Below are 20,499 nucleotides of genomic sequence, written 5' to 3'. Positions count from 1 at the left end.
ACGAGGACGTCCACACAGGCGGGCCAGGGGGACACTTGTCTCCCTAAGATACCTGGAAAAACTTCATGTAATTCGAATAGTGAAACTGTAGAGTGAAAAAATGGGCAGGGTGTGTCTGAAAAACATCTGATACGTGCATGGTCAAAAGTTCAAAAAGAAGAACTGTTCAACAAAAAATTGATAGATGTTATGGAGAGGAAGCAAGTCGAATCCAGTTTCTATTTAAATAGTGGACTCACAGGAGTCTGAACTTGGCAACAACACAATGGTATTTTCAATTTAATGATTTGTAAAACAGCAATAACAATAAAAGGTATAATACGAGTTTTATGACTAAAGGGCAAGATATGAAATTTTGCTCTGCGAAGTGGAAATCCCTAGCTGGGTATACTTTGTCCAGTTTGGGAAAAGGTATGGAGATGCTTGTATGGATCAATATGGAGAAAATTCAGTGGGTGGGGAATATCTACGTAAATTATCCTAGTGGGGGGGGTGCTTTATGAGAATTTTCTTAACTGGGGGAAAGTATCACCCCTTCCCCTCACTTTCAGCAGTGCTGCCCCGCTCCCAGAGAAAAAAATCTTGCTGGCGGCCTTGATGCAACAAGTAAGAATATAACCAGTGACGTGCGGTGACGTCGATACTTGAGGTAGCAGTCAGTGGCGTGCTCAAGGGGGTGGTTGGTGTGGGTCACACCTTTCCTCCCTTTAGGGCCAGTATTCCTACAAAAAAGAAGAATGTCAATAACAGGAAAAGATTGCAAAATTATGAATGAGTACCAGAAAAAAGTACACGTAACCCCCACCCACATTCGGAAGTAAAAAACTATTTGATTTGACTCTAAGCCAGAGATCCTGGGTTCGAATCTCGGATTGGCCATTTGTGTTCTTTGTGTGTGTTCCTTCATCTATTTTGTTGTACCAAAGGTGGCGGAAAAGCGAAGTAAAATTAACCAAATTGAGCAATCAATCAATGATTTGATTTCATTTTTGTTACTTAGCGTCGCTTTTTTTGTCACATTTGGTTAATTGCGAAGATACGATGAAATTGATGAAGGGACGAGCACAGGGAACGCCCATGCCTGGGTCGGGGTTCGAACCCGGAAATCCTGGTGTCGTAGCGCGCTATGATAACCAGTCCCCCACGCTTGGTTGATTTGGTGACAGGTAACAAAACACAACACACTTTTTTGTAGTTTCTTCAATGATATTCATTTGACTTTTTGAGTTCTGAGATACATTTTGTATTCCAAATTATTTCATTATTCACTGCAACACATAGGACAAGAATGCGCACTCATCACGGGTTCGAATCCTGGCCTGGATTGTTCATATGAGGTCCCTTAACCAATTTCATCATATTATCACTCAATCCTCATTTTCGCGATAACCAAATGTGGCAGAAAAGCGAAGTAAAATAAACGAAACCAACAACAATATGAACACGCGTTCTCTTGTCCAAATAAATACATCCGTATTTATGACTGTTAGAGACCAAGAGTAGTATAAAACACTACTAAAACGAGAGTCAGATAGAGCCTGAGCATATATTTGTAATTTAATCATTATATATTCCATATTTGTAAAAGAAAAAAAGAAAGAAAGCAAAACATCATTGTCTGCACATAACACGTTCCCATTTCATAAATAATAAAACTACGTCCCATATTATACATACGCACATATTGTACAACGTGTAAAAGGTTGTGTAAATACAGAGAACATAAGTACTGCAGAAAATTTTACCCTGAGTTCTTTACAAGATTTACAAAAAATCTATGAGAAACCAATCCCCTATCTGTCCTATAGGAGATAGACTGGGGGGCCTGAAAGCCTGGGCTTTCAACCATTGCAGCGGGGGGCGAGGGGACAAGAGAGGTAGAGGCAGAAATCTTCCTTTTCCTTGGGCCGGCCGTTTCTACCTGAAAACTGGTCTGGCGGAAGAAGAGCGAGCTAGGGTATCCAGCCAGCTTTGCCCGCGGAGAACACCGATGGACGAGAAGCGCGTGGAAAAGAAAGTGTTGCGTATGAGCTGTGGTGGCTTTAACAAGACAATAAATATTGTGATTTGAATATAATTCGAGATGTGAGATTGATTGATCTATCTCTGCTACACTAGCTACTCCTCAGTGCACGTCACTGAATATAACTGCTTCCACTGGGGGTTAACTTGAACTAGTATCCCTCGGGAAAAATGCACAAAACAACAAAAGTGAATGGAATATGCCTTTGAACAAGTGTGTGGCAGGAAATTAGGTAATGGGATCACCTTCATATTCTCCCTGCTCATATATCACTCAACGCTCGATTCGAGTTTCTACCATGCCATAGTCTCCTTCGCCCGTAGAAATTGTACTGCGCAGGCGTGAAAATATACTGCGCATCTTGCATCTGACGCAAAAGAAACGATCGCCCAACCATTGCTTTTCGTTCCTCAAGCGCATGCGCCCAGTACCAAGCAGTTGGTCTTTCGCAAGCATTCTAGGCTCACAAATCTCAATTAAAACATTGGGTACCGTATGCAGCATACACATAAAACATCAATGCAACAGATACAATGCCATCAATATAGTATTTCATTATCACCTCTAAAATATATACAGTATGCAGGCAATTTGTGATAAGGGAATTTACTAATATCAATCGCGTATTACAGCGAGTGAAAAAGATCATATACGATTTATGCGTGATAAATTTTCTCTACTACCTTTTGTAGTATATATTGCTGCAGCTATACGTTGGATAATGCATTATTAATTGATAGATGACACACAGCCTTCAGAACTTAGGATTAATTGATTGACTGATTTGGTTTATTTGCAAAGATGAGGGTGAGTGATGACAATATGATGAAACTGATGGAATACAACAACTCATAGCCAGGTTGGAATCAAACCCGCGACCCCTGGCGTCGTAGCGCACTGTGCTAACCACTCCGCCACGGTTATGCACTTAGTATCTTGATCTTGAGCCAACTTTATGCATGTTAGGTTGTTTCATCATTTCTAACAGCAAATCATGATATTTGGGTACTTATTCCTTACACTCTCGGAACTAGAACACACCAAAACGTAACTAAAATTGGAACAACATGCAGATTTTTTTTTTTAAAAAAAGAAGAAAGCAAAGTAAGAATCCTGTTGCAACCAAACCACAACATACGGTGAAGTGGTTCAATACTCCCGCAGAGAACACAACATCTTGACGCCTACGACAAACTGATGGCCATATCTTAACACACGTGGGAAGTGCATTAGCCTTCTTGATAACAGTATATTTCTTTGCTAAGCAAGTTTCCATATTGGAAGTCGGAGGACTTTCCTTTTGTTCTTCATCTTGTGGTAGTGTTACACTCAAAAGCCTATCGCTATCCGGGATCTTTCATGAGCTTTTCAGTTATATATACAGAAAATGAATGATAATAAATAAAAATGATGTACGAAAGAGCGACGGGCACTCTTCATGAATTTGACCCCACGAAGAGAGGAAACTAAGACATGCACTTGACTTTCAGTTCGGCTCGCAGCGCTAACACAGAGGAGGTAGCTGAACTCATCCTTGCAGGGGCAGACGCGGATGTGACTCATGTCCCAATTGTGACGCTATGCGCGCCTGTCTCTACGGGGAACGGGACTGGAATACAAAAAAACACACTAACAATAGTTGCTCCCTGACCACCAGCCGCTGTTCATATCGCTCAACCGAGAATCCCACCCAGCAACAGGCCTCGAATGCGTTTTCCAGGACTTGCAATGGCATCACTAGCGTGCAGCCCGTTCATATTGTCCGCAGCGGAAACGAAGTCAACGTAAACAAACACATGGCTTGTGAGAAATTCTATTGGTTGTTCCAATGCCAGATGGCCAGGAATGTTGTGCATGTGATAAAGCCATTCCACAAAACGTAACAGCTATATTGAAGTTGCGGGACAAAATAACACCACAACTAGGATATAGGAAAGGTATCATCCCTCACAAGCCACGTGGTTTAGTTTATATTAACTTCGTTCTTATGGTGGAAGAAGAATAGTCTTGCGAGTAACCAAACACCTGCCAGTAATGTGACCATCAACCATTATAGCATATTCAGTTTTCTGCATTTCAACATGTCTATCATATTCATTCATCCTGCAAGTCATCATTCTGTGAACAGGCTCAGAATTAGATTAAACGCGGGTATAGCGTCGGCAAAACTGCCCCATCCGGTGCTTCATTTGTTTATCTTTACTTAACCGTTTAATTTCACTTACCAGCGATTTGCACTGATATTGCAAATTTACACAAACGGTAGTGTGTGTATAAAAAACGTAACAACTCAAATCTAGAAAACTTTCCAGAATGCTCTCTTCATTTGTCTGTATATGTCAACAATCGAACCATAAGTGTGAACGACAAAATTGAGTCGCCAGCGACTTGGCTTACGGAGGAGCAGATCCAAGAGTATACATACAAAACAAAAGCATACCACACAGCGACGTCAAAGTACACGCAAAGGAAGATATGTAACTGGATTTGCTCGAACGTGCAAAGAATGAAGTTGGAATCGTTCCCCGAGTCCTGCAAGCATGCCGGTGGGAAAAGAGGCCTCCCAGACTGCGCTATTTAGGCCATGTTGGGCTTGCTTGGGATGCAGTGGAAGACGCGTCGGCTACGCATGTGCAATTCAAAAGGCGTTTGCGATCACAAGCAACCTGAATTGGACGCCGGAGCCAAAATTCAAAGGCAACAAACCGTGGTTTCAAAGGGGTTCCCAATCATTTTCCCAAACCAAATTCCCTGCATTTATTTTGAAATAAATTTATAAGAATATTCTCTTAAAATTTTAACTTACTTTGTCCGCAAACTCTATTTACAGCATAATGTTTAGCGTGGAAGCAACGACTCTACATATCCACATATGAAAAAAAAACATAGTTGTGCGTGTCCTCTTCCATCCAGGAAACCTATTGTATCAAATTAAGGTTTACCATATGCGAAAAATCCATATTCACTGGAAGTACTTATACAACACTAATGCCTCAACTTTCTATCTTTATGAGATTTCCTTATAGGTTTATTTTGATTTATTTCGTCTTGATTTTTATGGTGAAGTTAAAGCTGTAGCCTTTTTTTCCACTTAACCAGACGACCTCCGTGGGGGTGGTTAGCATGAGTAATACGACGCCAAGAGTCTCTTCCTCGAATCCCGTACTGGGCATGAGTGTCTCTTCATCAATTTCATTATACCATCACTCATCCTCATCATCGTGATTCGCCAAAAGTGGATGAAAAGCGAAATAAAATAACCAAATCAATCAATCTTCCACTAAGTACGCTCGATTGCATTCACTTTTTTACTCTTCCCGGAATTTCAAACCGGTCAGTATTGGAAGTGAAAGACAGGAAGACTCAAACTTGGCAAGAATGTAATGCAAAACAGAAAATCCCTTTAATTCAAATTAGGGGGTGTAACCAATGAATAATATTAACATCACTTATCGATATCTGTCTGTCACTGGAAATAGATCATTTCAATATTTCCTAACATTGTTGAAAACAACGAAAACACTCAAAAAAACTTATGGAAAAAAAATATTCCTCTAAGTGTCCATCTGCTAGAAGAAGCAACACCTGCCTGCCACCACAGCCGCATGCACGTTGGAGATGCCGAGCGTGAAGGCTACCCAGCCAGGGGCTGTAAAACGCGCAGAAGGTAAATCGTGGTTGCATGCTTCCAGGGGACGATCTTATCGCCATGGCGTGACTGAGGTCGCGAAACCTCAAGGGTCCCAATTCAATAACACGAAAAAGGCCATCTGGATATGAATTATTTGCGTAACGCGGATTATGTACGTGGGGATAGAATGTTCAGCCAGACAGTCCTTAAATCATTTTGAATTCCATGCGTTTATTGAAATGTTATGATGGGTGTTCCCTTCAAGGAAGATTTGTTAATAATTAAAGCAAAGATATATTTTATTCAGGCGTATTTGGTTGCATAAAAACCTGAAACATCGACGAAATACACTAGCAGGGCGCCGTTATTAACGCTTTACACATTCCAGTAAGTTCTACATATTTATAGTGAGTACGTATAAAAATTCATACTTTCGCATTTTCCTACTTAAAGCTCTGTATTTATGGATCCCACAAAGACCGATTTATTTGCAGTCAATAACTAGAATTGTGTATGGAATTAATTATACACAATTAACGGAGACATATCCCTGGACAATCCTGTCGCCAACAAATGAAGAAGATAAATGCACGCAATCTCAAACACAGAAAAACAATACAAGGAGTGACAAACAATAAAAATACTATATGTGAAATGTACCCTTGAGTTATGGAAGAAACACGTCAAGAATTTCTCCCCCATGCCTTACACAATCGACATCAAAGTTACTGCTTTCAGGCTAGAGCTCCAGATATGGTGGTGGATTAGTTAAATGCTCACTCAACCCTCGAAAAGAATTTCCTTACACCTCGAGACCTAAAATTAACGATTAACTACTGTGCGAACTCCCTTTGGCATTGTTGCACCAAAGATGGGTAACCAAATTATTCCGTCAACGTTTGTGTAAAGTAAGCTCTATTAACAAAGATTAATCCTCGGGACTGGAATTACAACTTAAAGTTGGAAACGAAGCCGTGACGTAACGACTCCGGCGGGAATTCAACCGGGAACCTTCAATCGTAAGGCGAGAGCGTTCTTAAGCATGTACTTTCCTAGGTATGGGGCCGTGCACGTGAGACTAGCGGGACTCAAACCCAAAGGCCCTGCCCTAAGATATGCCGAGTGATGACTAATGTGTAGTGACAACCTGCATGATTATGTAAACGATAATCGCCTTCAGTTCACAGAATCCAAACAGAACAATTCTGGAATATCCGATCCTCAGCTTTCCAGTCTCCACTCTCCGTCCAGTGGAAAGCAAGACTGAAACCTGATTCCAGCTATAATTGCCCTCAGGCGTCTGCTGACGTAGATATGTGGTGCTCAATGCCTCAAGACCCCATGGGTCACTCGACGTTTCTCAGAAAAGGGGGCGACAGGAGAGGTGAAGGACGTTGAGAAGTGTATGTACTAGAGAAAAAGAAAGCGGTGCCAGTAATCCACTGCCCAGTGAAGTACCAAATACTGAGAGTCAAGCTCTTACCAGAACTGGGCGTCAGGAAAGGTACAGCAACAATCCAGGAAATTCACTTCAATGACCTTCACTTAATCCCCTTCGCAACACCCCTTGGATATTGTTAATAAGACATGCTGGAAGCCTTGGTGAAAGTACTCATTGGATATCCACTGCAGTAAAGTCGTCAAACTTGGATGTCTCGACAATTTTTGTACTCTTCGACAACTTTAGCAATGAGAACAAGCACTAATCTGCCGGAGCCAGATCTGGCGAATAGGACGGGCGGTTCAGCACTGCAACCCTTCTCTGCACTAGGAAAGCCTAAACATCGAACTGCCGTGCAGAATAAACTGGTTTGGACCAAAATTCGGCCTCACGCAATTTATGAGCGTCTACAGTTGGAGGACTTCATAGTAGATTTGGCATTTACATGTTACCGTAATGCACAGACTATATCATGCGATATTAATAGATATTCATTATTACAATGCCATTCACCAAACTATTCTGACACACCTTACATGCGGGACATGGAGGGGGGGGGTGATATTAATAATCTAAGTCGATGGTATAGTATCAAAAACTCTCAAGATACCGATAAAAGGATCGATATTTCACAATTTGAGCGTTTCATTTTAATGTTACAAAACTATTTCGCACATCACATACCAGGAAAACTACTTGTCAAAATTCCTCTGGGACGCGCATAATCTAGAGGTAGAGTTGGCTGTGTAAGGAAAGAGGAATAAAATAGGATTTTTCTATCTGTAGTAGTTCCAGAACAGCTAGCTACTGCATGGCTGAATGTCCAATGTATCGCACTTCCTAGCTTCGATTTGCGGGGAATACATGTTTCTTCCTTCTTAGTCCCCCTCAACAGTTTCATGATCACCATCATCGTCGCGATTACCATAAGAGGGGTAAAAGGATAACTACAAACAACCGCGATGCAAAAAGAACGAAAAAGAGAGCGTTAGAGAAATGCCAATGAACCGGAAGTTGGAAAGAACAAAACTAAACCACATCCCTTGGTTACTGTCATCCAGACTTCAGGCACTGTTTACCGCTACGTCGCCTAGCAACCCAGCACAACACCCCCTGTCGAAGTTCTGCCGATATCACCATGGTAACGAAAACTGAAGAGTTAACGCGGAGGAAATTTAAGCCCAAAATCGATAGCAGTAATTTGGGAATAAAATCTCGTGGAATTGAACACGTGTTTCCGATCGTGGAGGCGAAATTAAAAAAAGCGAGAGAGAGAGAATGAAACGTGCGGAGGATGAATGTCCTGCAGTAAGCGTTACATTCGTCGTTACTCTTTTGTTATCCAGATCAGAAGAGGAATTCTTCGCCTGAAAAGTGAATAAATTGTCTCTTAATAAATTTCCAAAGATATATCACACGCTCCAATTCAGTTAGAGCATCACTTCTATATTTTCTTTACTAAAATAAATCAACCATGTTCCGTCGTCCTCCGCTTCATAATAATTAGACCGTCTGGAAGTTATTAATACACTCCTCACAAAAAGTTTGGAATATGTTATTATATTAGACAATAAGTGATAGGCACGGTGGCATATGTTGGCGAAAAGACGAGAACCTCCATCAGACAGATACCATGTGTTGTTGCATTCCAAGGCCGAGTCTATCACCTATTGTCTAATGTAACAATATTCCAAACTTCTTGTGAGGAGTGTGTAAGCGGATTTTTTTTATTATTATTATTATTTTTATCTATCCATCCTCTTGACAGACCCTCCCATTCGACCTTGGACTGTGCAAGAGCTTACAGCACATACACATATCGTGGCAAACCTCTAGCGCAAGATGGGCAAATAGGGGATTAAACCCACATGTCACGGACGTGAAAGAACTCTATAGATACATAAAGGGTTCAAGTCGAAGTAACGATAGGCCAAAGACATACTTATACAAGCATTAGTCAGATTCTCATCACCATAATTCCATAATTTAAAAATAAAAGAGCGGGGGGGGGGCCCTCTGCCCACGAGTACATACATTGCTTCTATTATATATTCTGAACCTCGGAACCAGAGCGAAACAAACGTTTGGCAGGTGCAAGTATATTTAGTTGCACTGTAGTCCTTTTACTTACTGATCCATCCTCGCATAGTCATGGTTTAACCACTTCATCTACAAAAGTTTGGCAACGTTAATCATAGACTCTTATCAGTCTAAGTATTGTCTTCATCATGTTTATGTCAAGTTTCGCTACCCACATCCCTCTACGAAAGCAGGTTGAGGGGGGGGATTGATATGTAATGTAATTAGTCCAAAAAAATAGGCAGTCAATATTTCTTCACCAGAAAGTGTGTGGAACTCTCTGGCTCCTTCGAATATCTGCAGAGCAGAATCAGGCTACTAAGTGAAATATGACAGTGAGTAAAAAAAGAATTCCCAAACGTTTCTCTTCAAGAAAAATGGAGGAAAAATGCAGCATGCAGTTGAGTACAGTCCCCTGGGCGGGGCCCAAACGCGGAGTCGCATCCTTCACTGGTTTTAATTCAAACTAATGCCACCGCCCGAAGCGAGAGCAGCGTCGAGTTAACCTAATTCGATGCTCAACTGTCTAATGTTATTCAATTTGTCCGTTTCTCTGCTCGAAGGGCGTGCTGTGCCGTTCTGACAACTGGAAAAAAAAGAAACCTCTATGGCATTTTTCCCTCGCCAACGATGCATTTGCGAAGCTTTCTTTCCCCGACGAATTTCTTCCAACACGACAACGCACATCCTCATTCATTGTCTCCTCTTCGCTGGTCTACATGTGACCTTGCGTTTTTTTTGTGTGTGTGCGATCATCAGAGTTCCGCTGCAACCGCACCTCACAAATTATTATTTTTCAAAATATCTCCGATTCAGAAGAAATACAGTGGCTATTATAAATTCTTAATTTAGACGTCTCCTTACGAATATCATGTAGAGAGTATTTAGGAGAACCTATGTGTTTGTCGGACAGGCTAACCGGGACTAGAATTAAAGTATAAAGAGAGATCCGAAGCACCTCGGGAGTTGCTGAGAACATACAAGTCGATTGTATTTGCTGGGGGAAAAAATCTGGTAGAGGGTAATTAAAAATTCCCGTTGCGCGTAATCAAGGACGCACACAGGTGGGGGCCGGGGAACTTTTCCCCCGAGACACCAGGAAAACTTCTCATAATTCGAATGGTTAAATTGTAGCGTGTAGGGCGAAGAGTGCCATGAAAGACTGCAAGTTTTGTAGTTTCCGTTTGATACTTGTGCATCGTGAAAAAGTACATCAACGAAATGTTTATGAAGTAAGTCGAATCCAATTTAAATAGTCTGAACTTGACAACAATGTCCAGGTATTTTCAATCCAATTTCAATTTTATGACTTGCAAAACAATATAAAAGGTAATACAGGAGTTTTTTCTTATTAATGAAGAACAAGATCTTAATTTTGAACTGGAGGGTTTGATCCTCTACTTTGAACACTGCTGCCCTCTGAGAAAAAAACACTGCGGGCGCCTCTGTACCTAATGTCAATCCTAAAAGAGTATGACCTAGATGAAATGTGTGGGGCTCTACTTCAACATTCCCTATGGTGCAACCCACAGGAGATATCTTAACCTTTTAGCCTTTTATACATTTAAGCACGTTCCTAGAGTTAAAATTAAGTCGTGCATTTTCCCTGCACAAGGACGAGTTATTTACAGTAAAAGTGTCGAAAGAATGGATAAAATACACATATATCGGTAACCCGTATATCAACAGATGTGATTCACTACCTCGACCCTTGTGAAGAGGCAGATTAAAGAAGTGAATACTTGCCATGAGTGACCATGAAAATGTTTCAATGGAAAATTGCTGCAAATCTATTTTACATGGTTTCACAAGTAACTATGTAAGTATTGGTGTCACGGGGATCCAGCCCCCTCTCCCAAGGCCAATGGCGGATCCTCCCAGATCATGTCGTAATCCAATAAAATATTTAATTATAACATCCTGTCTATTACTATTATTGAATGTTTTCCTTGATCTGCCTCACCAGTCTCAATTCTTCCATTTCTTCATCAAACAGTTTATGTTGCACCCAGTAACAAAAGTGACCTGGAACCAGCTAAATTAAATGGATTACTAATGAAATATATTCTGATTCCCCTGCCCATCCCACATATATAATTTTTTTACAGAAATATATACACCTTAAATTTTACATTGCATTAAAAAAAAACCTCTCCATGCAGCACCCCTGATTGGCCTTGTTTCAGGTCATAAACAATGAACTTACAAGAAAGAGGGGAAAAAAGTGTAGCAGGCTATCTTGTGTAACCGGCTACCGATTCATTTGAAATTCAACTTGCAGCCACATTCATGCAGGCTTTGTGAATTATTTTCACGGGTCTCAAGGGTTGAAACCATTCTTGGACCACTACAGTACATAGATAGATAGATAGTAACAAAATAACCTAATATACAAATAATATGCAACTTCCAGTTCAATATTGAGTAGAAGACTAACATTACTTGAGAAACAAGGTTATTCTTGAAAGCTAGGTGTATTTACAGAATAATAACAAAACTTATCTAAATGTTAAAAATAGATAATGTGTATGCATGAAATGAAAAACTTCAAATTTACCGTTCCTATACATTTCTAGTGCTCATGGTAAGATTATTCTGTGCATAATTTAATTTTTGGATAACAAAAATGTTTCTTAGAGCATTGGAAATATGTGCACTGATGCTAAATTCCAAATAATTTTGCCAATTTTTATATCTTCATATTAATCGTAATTATCAGGAAAATTGATAACAGAATCTGATGCATACTTCCTGATATATTTTAAATTTACATAATCCTACTTATACCAGAAAAATAGGAAATGCATTCACATGTTTGCCAGACCACACAGTCCAAAACAACATGCCACATACTGACATTACAACACTTTCAAAAAGTGCATTAATGCGCTAATCCTTTATGCCCCCCCCCCCCCCGGGTCCTTCAATTTGATTAACGACACCTTAATTATAAGTAACATGATCAAGTATCAGTCATTCCACATTTGGATGCTGATAAAAATGTAAATAATATCTCCTAAAGTAATGGGAGTACAAAACAAGATAGAACAATGGATATAATTGCTATAAAGATTAAGCAGATTATCATAAGAGGTGAAATTCGAAAAAGCATACCAATCAGTAGGCAAATATGCCATTAAATGTTATAAATAAACGTTCTCCAAGTAATACACAAATTATAATTTGAACAGAGTAACCTGCCCTCTAATGGGAATAAGCGAAAGTTTTACAACATCCAATAGCATGTAGATAAACTAAGAAAGTAAATGTGTCCTAATGGAACTAAGAAACAAGAAAAGAACGAAATACGCGGTGAGCAGGGAAAAAATGGGGGAATGGAATTTTGGAATTGATAGAAAAATTGAGATTGAGCAAACCAACCGCACAGTTGAGCACTCCAGAATAATATACATTATGAATTAAGTTTACCCGCGGAGAAATAAAAATAATCAAGGTTCAATCACCAAGTTATATAGTAACAAAATTCTACGTGATGTACAACTATTTCGACAGTACGTACGAGTAGTCAAAATATTAGCAAAATGATTTCTAAATAGGGTCTAACCCTGGGAGCAGAGATCTTGCTACTCATTTTCGCGATTTTATCACTGTCACAATGTTTGGGGCTAACAAAGTGTATTATAATTCAGCAACTTCTAAAATACATATGTTGGAAGTTTCTTCTGAAAAAACTGATTTTGGGTTGAGTGAAAACTTTCAGAAATTCGGATTGGCATGTAAGATTTTCATGTAGCACACCGAAACAGATCATGTGTAGTAGGAAAGCTCAGAAAAACGATGCCTACAGTAGAAGTTATTTATTTCCCCTGTCATCCTTGGCGCATGTCTGTCGCAAAGGATGCTGTTATTGTTTCAAACAGAAAACAAGTCTTCGTTAAAAACAAGGCGCGGTCTGAATACGATTCTTACACACGTGAAGCAATTAACACACTGTTTTCACATATTCGCCTGCTATAACTGTGACTCGTTTTGTTATCTACATAAAAAGGCTGAAAAAGTTACTTCGTACACTGCAGACATTGTCACAGTCGATAAATAAAACCACTCAAACATAATCCAGTGTGTGCATACGAAATGTTTAACTAAATTATAATTTCACAAACAAATTAATCTTACCTGGTCTCTTGAAGTCCACATATTCACTCTTGATTACACGAATTATGATAACGAAGACATTACACAACACTAACCACTTCACTACACTCTCCATATTCCTCCATGTACCTCAACTGACTCGATTTTTCCTCGTCTCGATCCTGCTGTTTTCATATAGAGGGCGGCTGCAGCCAATGGGCGTTGTGTGTAACTGGTGTCCCGAATGCTTGCGTCACTTCCTAGATACAAGATGGTGCAAAAACGTAAACAAACACAGTAAAGTAAAAGCCTGAGCAGACAATACTCTAAACGCTCAAAAACTTCTTCAAAACTGTCTGTGTACTCCCAAAGGTTAGGTAGAGTATTTATTTTTGAAGTTCATATGATAACTGTATAGATTATTTTTAATCACACTAATTCTTCTTAGAATGAGATTATTATTGTAAATATCGATTTTTCTTTCATTGTCGCAGGTTCCTCTAAAGTTTTTCATGGGTATCTATACATAACCAAAACCCTGTCCTCTCCAGTTGTGCACATGTGTAAAAATTTGAAACAATAATGTAATAAACATTACACTATACTTCATTCAAAAATTTTCGTTAGTCCCACTTATAATGAAACCTAAATAAGCTACGATATATTCACACAGAAGATCGTAAAATATATAACTGTGGATATTTTATGATAACCATAACTAAAACAGCTACAGAGCTAATTGTGCATTTTTTGAACGTAAGTTATTTGTCCTATCAGTCATATTATAATGTCTTGCAAACCTTCATTCTTTTGTAACAATGAAATCACATCACTTCGATAATAGTGTTTTACATAGGCCTATAATTGAAGTGCAATATAGAAATTACACAGCCGAGAGTTACCTATCTAATCAATCCAAGCTACAGGTTGACATGTAATAATCTTTCCTTTTCTCTCTTTAAGAATAAAATAACAGTGAAGATGCTGAAATCGTGGGAAACAGAATGTATAATGAAGAAAATAATCAGAGAAATCACCAAGCAGTGTGCATCTAAAGGTGTAAATGTGACGGAGGCATGTGTAGCATTCATGGTGAGCAGCCTTGAATAATGTTTTGTTTTATTAGTAGACAGTTATTTTTTTTAATGAACTTCTGAAAAACTAATATTTAGAAATCAAAAGAATTTGTACATTTACATGATTGCAATATATTCTGCTAATCACTGCCTGAAGTGAAAATGAAACATTTTGAATATCCAATAGTAAATACAAAGTGGCCAGTAGCATACTCAGGCTCACAAAAATATTAAAAAAACACAAACTGTAATACTATATAGAGAACAGTCATAAAAAAGAAGAACAGCATAATGCCTCGCCCTACTGTTATGAAATTGATGTACGTTTTAGTTATTTATCCTGTGTCAAGGAGAAAAGACACATTTATGTATAATGCCCGACCCTGTGGCCGAGTGGTTAGCACATCGCGCTGCAATGCCAAGGGTCCCGGGTTCGAATCCTGGTCGGGCTTGGTTGTTTGTGAATGTCCATTCATCAATTTCATCATTTCATCAATCATCCCCATCTTCGCAAATTAGCCAAGAGGCACAAAACGCGAAGTAAAATAAACTAAATCAAATCAAACATTTATGTATAACCAACGATCCCTGTATAGAAAACAACTGGTAGCCTAGATCAGGTAAAATCTATTGTTAAATTTAAGTAGCTACTTACAGGACCTGGAGGTAAACATTTAAACTATTTATTTCTAATGTCAATACTGATATTATGAAAATTCAATTGTAAAGTATGGTGCTTGCTGTCTATTCATTGCTGTTTACATTCAGTATTGTTACCAAGCTTTCACAATGCATGCTGAGAATTAAATAGTAATTCATTCTGCACACCACTGAAATATTCATTAGCATACTAGCCACAAAAGATCCCAGGTACAGGGTTATGAATCTTCTCTTTGCAGGTGAAACTTATGATGCTCAGTCCTGACAGCACTTTCAAACCAAATGTTCCTCTGGGCCGACAAGACATTCAGCGATTGGTAGATTTGTGTGTCGGAATGCTTATCAAGGAAGGTTCACCCAGCCTAGTCACGTTGAAGATGCAGGTGTTTTTCCAGACCAACTTGATTTCTAGAGGTATTTACCACTAATTAAAAACACGATACACTAAGCCTGCTATACAGTAGTCCTGTATCTGGAGATGACACATCCCAACATCACTGATAGGACCCTACAAGTATCCACACATATAAGTTCAATTTCCAAATTACACACAGTAAGTTTTTTCTTTTAAGATTTATTTTCACCACCAGTTTTGTGCTTTAGGATCATTTTAAATAAAATTAAGGCTGTAACAATAGAAATTCGAAACCTCATATATGAAATACATACTATATTTGTAATAGGTATGGACCTGTATAAAATTTCTACCAATCCTGATGAAGTTAACGAAGGAAATTAACCAATAATCACCAGTCTATTGATCTGATGTAGTATCTCATGAAGACCTTAATTTTTCTTTCTCTTCCTTAATTATCGAATGATACATGTTTTGCTCTAGATAGGGTTGTTGCTTATTGGAACTTTATTTTACAAAACCAGAGTACATAAATTATGCTTTTATATTCACTAAAACAAAAATAAAATGGTAGACTACAGACTTATAAAAGCTGTGTTTCAACAGCCCTTTGAGTAGTCATTTGTGCCACGATCAGTGGCGTGCCCCAGGGGGGGGGGGGGTAGTGGGGGTTATAACCCCCCTTTGGCCCAGTATTCCTAAAAAAAAAGAACATCAAATGTAGGAAAAGTGGCAAAATAGGGATGGCTACCAAAAATAGTGTACGTAACCCCTCCCTTTCGAAAATCCTGGCCACGATAGTCCGAGTTTATTCTTTGAGTACATACTACGAGGCGTACTTTTTAAGTAAGTACAGTTTTGATATTAGTTTTTCTTGTATGTACGCATTGCTTGCATGATAAAATTATTTTCCTGTAGTTTACGGTTATTACAAGCATAAGAAAAACAGTTTTTTCCTTTGTGACGTTTCAGGAGAACACACGCTCCTTTCATCAGACATTTATTTTCATTTTGACTAAAGATACAGTTATAACAATGGTTAGTAATTTTTAAACAAAAAGAATCCGTTATATAATGGATGTTGTCAATGTTACATTGTTGTAATATAGCAACTTAACTGTGAAAAAAACAGTCTATTTTATTTTTATTTTAGATTTTTTAAAATTATGAATCCCAAATATCATCAGGTAATTCAAATTCATCATTGTTTTCACAAAGTCTCTTGATGTTTTCTGTTACATTAAATTTTAAAGATGGTGGCTTACTCCATTTGTGAAAAAGAAAACTCCACACTGGATCTATGTTACCATTTTCATTATTTAATTTATTCCAGTGTTCTTCTGCAATGAATGAGGCTTCCCAGACATTCAACTCTGTGTTTCCCGTTAATCTTTTTAAAACCCTTCTCTTTTTAATCAAATGCTTCTCTTCGATGATATGAGTTGACAAACCTGTTCTTGGGTTTAGATTTATAATGTCCAAATCGTGTTCGTGCCATCTTATTGCCATTTTCCTTGCCGTAGAACACTACAGCAAGCTTTCAGAAAGGAGACTTGATAGGAAATTTTACCAGCTAATTCAAGAAGAACAAGTTATATACAACAACAATGAAAGAAGGGAAGCAGTTAATGTCACTGGTAAAATAGAAACTAAGAACATTGACAACAGATTATTTATAAATCTTACGGATATTGAGGTACCTGATGAGTATATAGAAATTTTTCAATTCGGAATGAAATTTTCAGTTGGTAGTGCTTTTATACACAAGGAAGATTTCGTGATTTCAATAGAGAAAGCACTGAATTTCTTAGATGATGAGGAGGAAAAAAGAAAATTACGAAGTCTCACACATGATGCTCTTGATGAACGTTTAAGTTTTGAATACAACAGAAGAACTAACAGAGGTCCAAAATACACAGAACGGGAGAAAGAGCATATAAGGTTGGGGAAAAAAGTTCATGGTTTCAAGATCTGGTTGAAAGAAAACGACATTTTCTTAATAAAATCGGACAAGGAAAATAAACCTGTCCTTATCCGAATTAAGGACTATAAAGAAAAAATGGAAGAATGTTTCAAATTAAACAATTTCACAGAAACCTCTCGAAACCCTATAACTAAAATAATAAATGAGGTAAAGAAAGTAATTGAAAGCAGTATCACGATACCAAGAGAAATGAAGAAAAAACTCATTGTCAAAAATTCAACCCTGCCGATTGCCTTTGGACTACCAAAAACTCACAAACCGGGAACTCCAATACGACCCATCATTGCAACTTTCACACATCCTGCATACAAACTATCCAAATATTTAGTTGAAAGACTTGCTCTAATTAAACAACAAACACCATTCAGTGTTAAAAATGCATATGAAGTGAAACAGAAACTAAAAAATATTGTTTGGAATAGTGAGTATCGTATTGCAAGTTTTGATGTTGAAAATTTATATCCTAGTGTCCCAATAGAAGGTGCCACAGATGCATTACACAGATGGCTTATTGAGATGAAGGTTAACCCAGTAGAATCATGGGAAATGGTTCGATGGTTTACTGTATGTGCAAATTACAATTACTTTATATTTGATGGCAAAATCTATCAGCAAAGTAATGGTCTATCAATGGGAAACCCAGTAGCCGGAATCATCTCCAGCATTTTCCTTCATTACATAGAATCTCCAATTGTTAATGCGATAGGTGCGGATATCAAACTCTACATCAGATATGTAGATGATGTGCTAATTATTGCTAAAAATGAGAACACCATCATGGACGTATTTAAATCGTTAAATGAATCACATCGTCGCATAAAATTCACTTGCGAACCCATGAATAACAATGTAATTTCTTTCCTTGATCTGCAAATTAAGACAACTGACTCAACAATTCAAACATCAGTCCATAGAAAAAAAATTAGCGGGGGAAAAATACATCCATGCCAAATCAGAACATTCGCGTATAACAATGGATAACATATTTTTAATTTTTTTCCTGAGAGCACAAAGACTATGTTCTAATAATGAGGATATCAAAAATGAAGAAGAAAGGCTCTTTAATATAGCAAAAGAAAATGGCTTTCACACTAACAGAATAAACCAAATCAAAAAACAAGTTGCAAGAAAACTAAAGGAAACGAGAAATACAGACAAAGATGAAAAATCTGTTGAAAAGAAATTTGTGTGCATTCCATTCCACAAGGGATTCTCACATAAAATTGCAAAAATTTTTAGAAGTTTTAATTTCAAAATTGTTTTTAAATCACCAAGAAGTTTGGAATGTACATTTAATGAATTCAAAATGAGGAACTCGCTACCAGATGTGGAAACCACAGGAATATATAATATAAGTTGTTCATGTTCAAAAGATTATGTGGGACAAACGGCAAGGAAAATGGCAATAAGATGGCACGAACACGATTTGGACATTATAAATCTAAACCCAAGAACAGGTTTGTCAACTCATATCATCGAAGAGAAGCATTTGATTAAAAAGAGAAGGGTTTTAAAAAGATTAACGGGAAACACAGAGTTGAATGTCTGGGAAGCCTCATTCATTGCAGAAGAACACTGGAATAAATTAAATAATGAAAATGGTAACATAGATCCAGTGTGGAGTTTTCTTTTTCACAAATGGAGTAAGCCACCATCTTTAAAATTTAATGTAACAGAAAACATCAAGAGACTTTGTGAAAACAATGATGAATTTGAATTACCTGATGATATTTGGGATTCATAATTTTAAAAAATCTAAAATAAAAATAAAATAGACTGTTTTTTTTTTCACAGTTAAGTTGCTATATTACAACAATGTAACATTGACAACATCCATTATATAATGGATTCTTTTTGTTTAAAAATTACTAACCATTGTTATAACTGTATCTTTAGTCAAAATGAAAATAAATGTCTGATGAAAGGAGCGTGTGTTCTCCTGAAACGTCACAAAGGAAAAAACTGTTTTTCTTATGCTTGTAATAACCGTAAACTACAGGAAAATAACAGTTTTGATATGTACAAAAAAACAAGTAAACTTTTTGTAACAATTTTATTGTTACATGAAAGACCCCCACTTTTATCTACTTTTCCACATAATTGCCACCAATATTAAGGCACTTATCATATCAAACAACAAGTTTTTGTATTCCGTCATCATAGAAGTTTGCCACCTGAGTTAACAGCCACTGCACCACGGCCATTTTGAGGCTATCGTCATCATCGTGGCGCTGACCTCCGAGATGCTTCTTCAGTTGCAGAAACACGTGGTAGTCACTGGGCGCTAGATCGGGACTGTATGGAGGATGATCAAATTGTTCCCAGCCAAATGATGCGATGAGATCTTGACAAGAAAAGTCAAGGCGCTACCTAAACGCTTTTGTGCGCCTCAGTTAACATTTTTGGTACCCATCGTGAGCACAATTTTCGATAGTTTAAGCGTTCGGTAACAATTTCGTAGATAACACTTCTTGAAACTTCAGGGAACTCCTCTGATAACGAAGAAACCATGAAGCGTCTGTTCTCTTTCACTTTTTCGTCGACTTTCTGCACCAAATCGTCAGTGATCACTGAGGGTCACCCACTCCGTTCCTCGTCATGAACATTCTTTCGGCCATCTTTGAAAGCTCTTACCCATTTGCGTACCATTCCATCACTCATAATGTTTTGTCCGTACACTTCACAAATCTGACGGTGAATTTCAACTGCTTTCACGCCTGTAGCACTAAGAAAACAAATAACAGCGCGTATTTCACAGTCAGCAGGATTCTCAATCGGCAGAGGCATTTTTAATACGCAAATGCAAATGTATACACAATCGATTGTTGCCGAAATGGCGTCTGTGGCTTGCCAACAGATGTAGGTACACAGTGCGCATGCACGGGACACTGACCGCAGCGCTACAGCGGTGGAATTTAAAAAAAAAATACACCTCGTAAATTAACTTTTCATTGCATGACACACGGGTCCATGCATCATGCTCTATCTGTATTGCTTTATGGTTTTTATTTGGAAAAATATTGTATTATTATTGTCAATATTAACAATAAAGAAGAATACTTTTATTGGTCAATATTGATCTTGTCCTGATTATATTTTTTCTTATCCATGATTTTGCAATTTAGCCCTTTCACTGAGAAATGACTTGAAAAATC

At 38.1% G+C, this 20,499-nt stretch overlaps 2 protein-coding genes across 3 annotated transcripts in view; one reads left to right on the top strand and one right to left on the bottom strand.

The window, feature by feature from the left end:
* LOC145991100 (uncharacterized) overlaps nt 1–13,453 on the bottom strand; it is a 193,591-nt gene extending 180,138 nt beyond the window's left edge. The window contains exon 1 of the mRNA XM_083126836.1: nt 13,312–13,453. Coding sequence (XP_082982962.1) covers nt 13,312–13,405 — 94 coding nt within the window. The 5' untranslated portion in view covers nt 13,406–13,453. The remainder of the gene's footprint in view (nt 1–13,311) is intronic.
* A 27-nt stretch (nt 13,454–13,480) lies between these two features.
* LOC145991101 (cilia- and flagella-associated protein 206) overlaps nt 13,481–20,499 on the top strand; it is a 33,428-nt gene continuing 26,409 nt past the window's right edge. Inside the window, exons 1-3 of one of the 2 annotated variants that reach the window (XM_083126839.1) lie at nt 13,481–13,641; nt 14,233–14,361; nt 15,245–15,419. In XM_083126839.1, coding sequence (XP_082982965.1) covers nt 14,251–14,361; nt 15,245–15,419 — 286 coding nt within the window. In that variant the 5' untranslated portion in view covers nt 13,481–13,641; nt 14,233–14,250. Of the gene's footprint in view, nt 13,647–14,232; nt 14,362–15,244; nt 15,420–20,499 lie in introns of both variants that reach the window. The other variant, XM_083126838.1, reaches the window with a different exon arrangement.

This window comes from Lepisma saccharinum, chromosome 8 (assembly GCF_977018435.1).
Source record: "Lepisma saccharinum chromosome 8, izLepSacc3.1, whole genome shotgun sequence".
Classification (NCBI taxonomy): Eukaryota; Metazoa; Arthropoda; class Insecta; order Zygentoma; family Lepismatidae; genus Lepisma; species Lepisma saccharinum.
The sequence above is the reverse complement of the archived record's forward strand: the minus strand, read 5'-3'. Positions and strand labels throughout refer to the sequence as shown.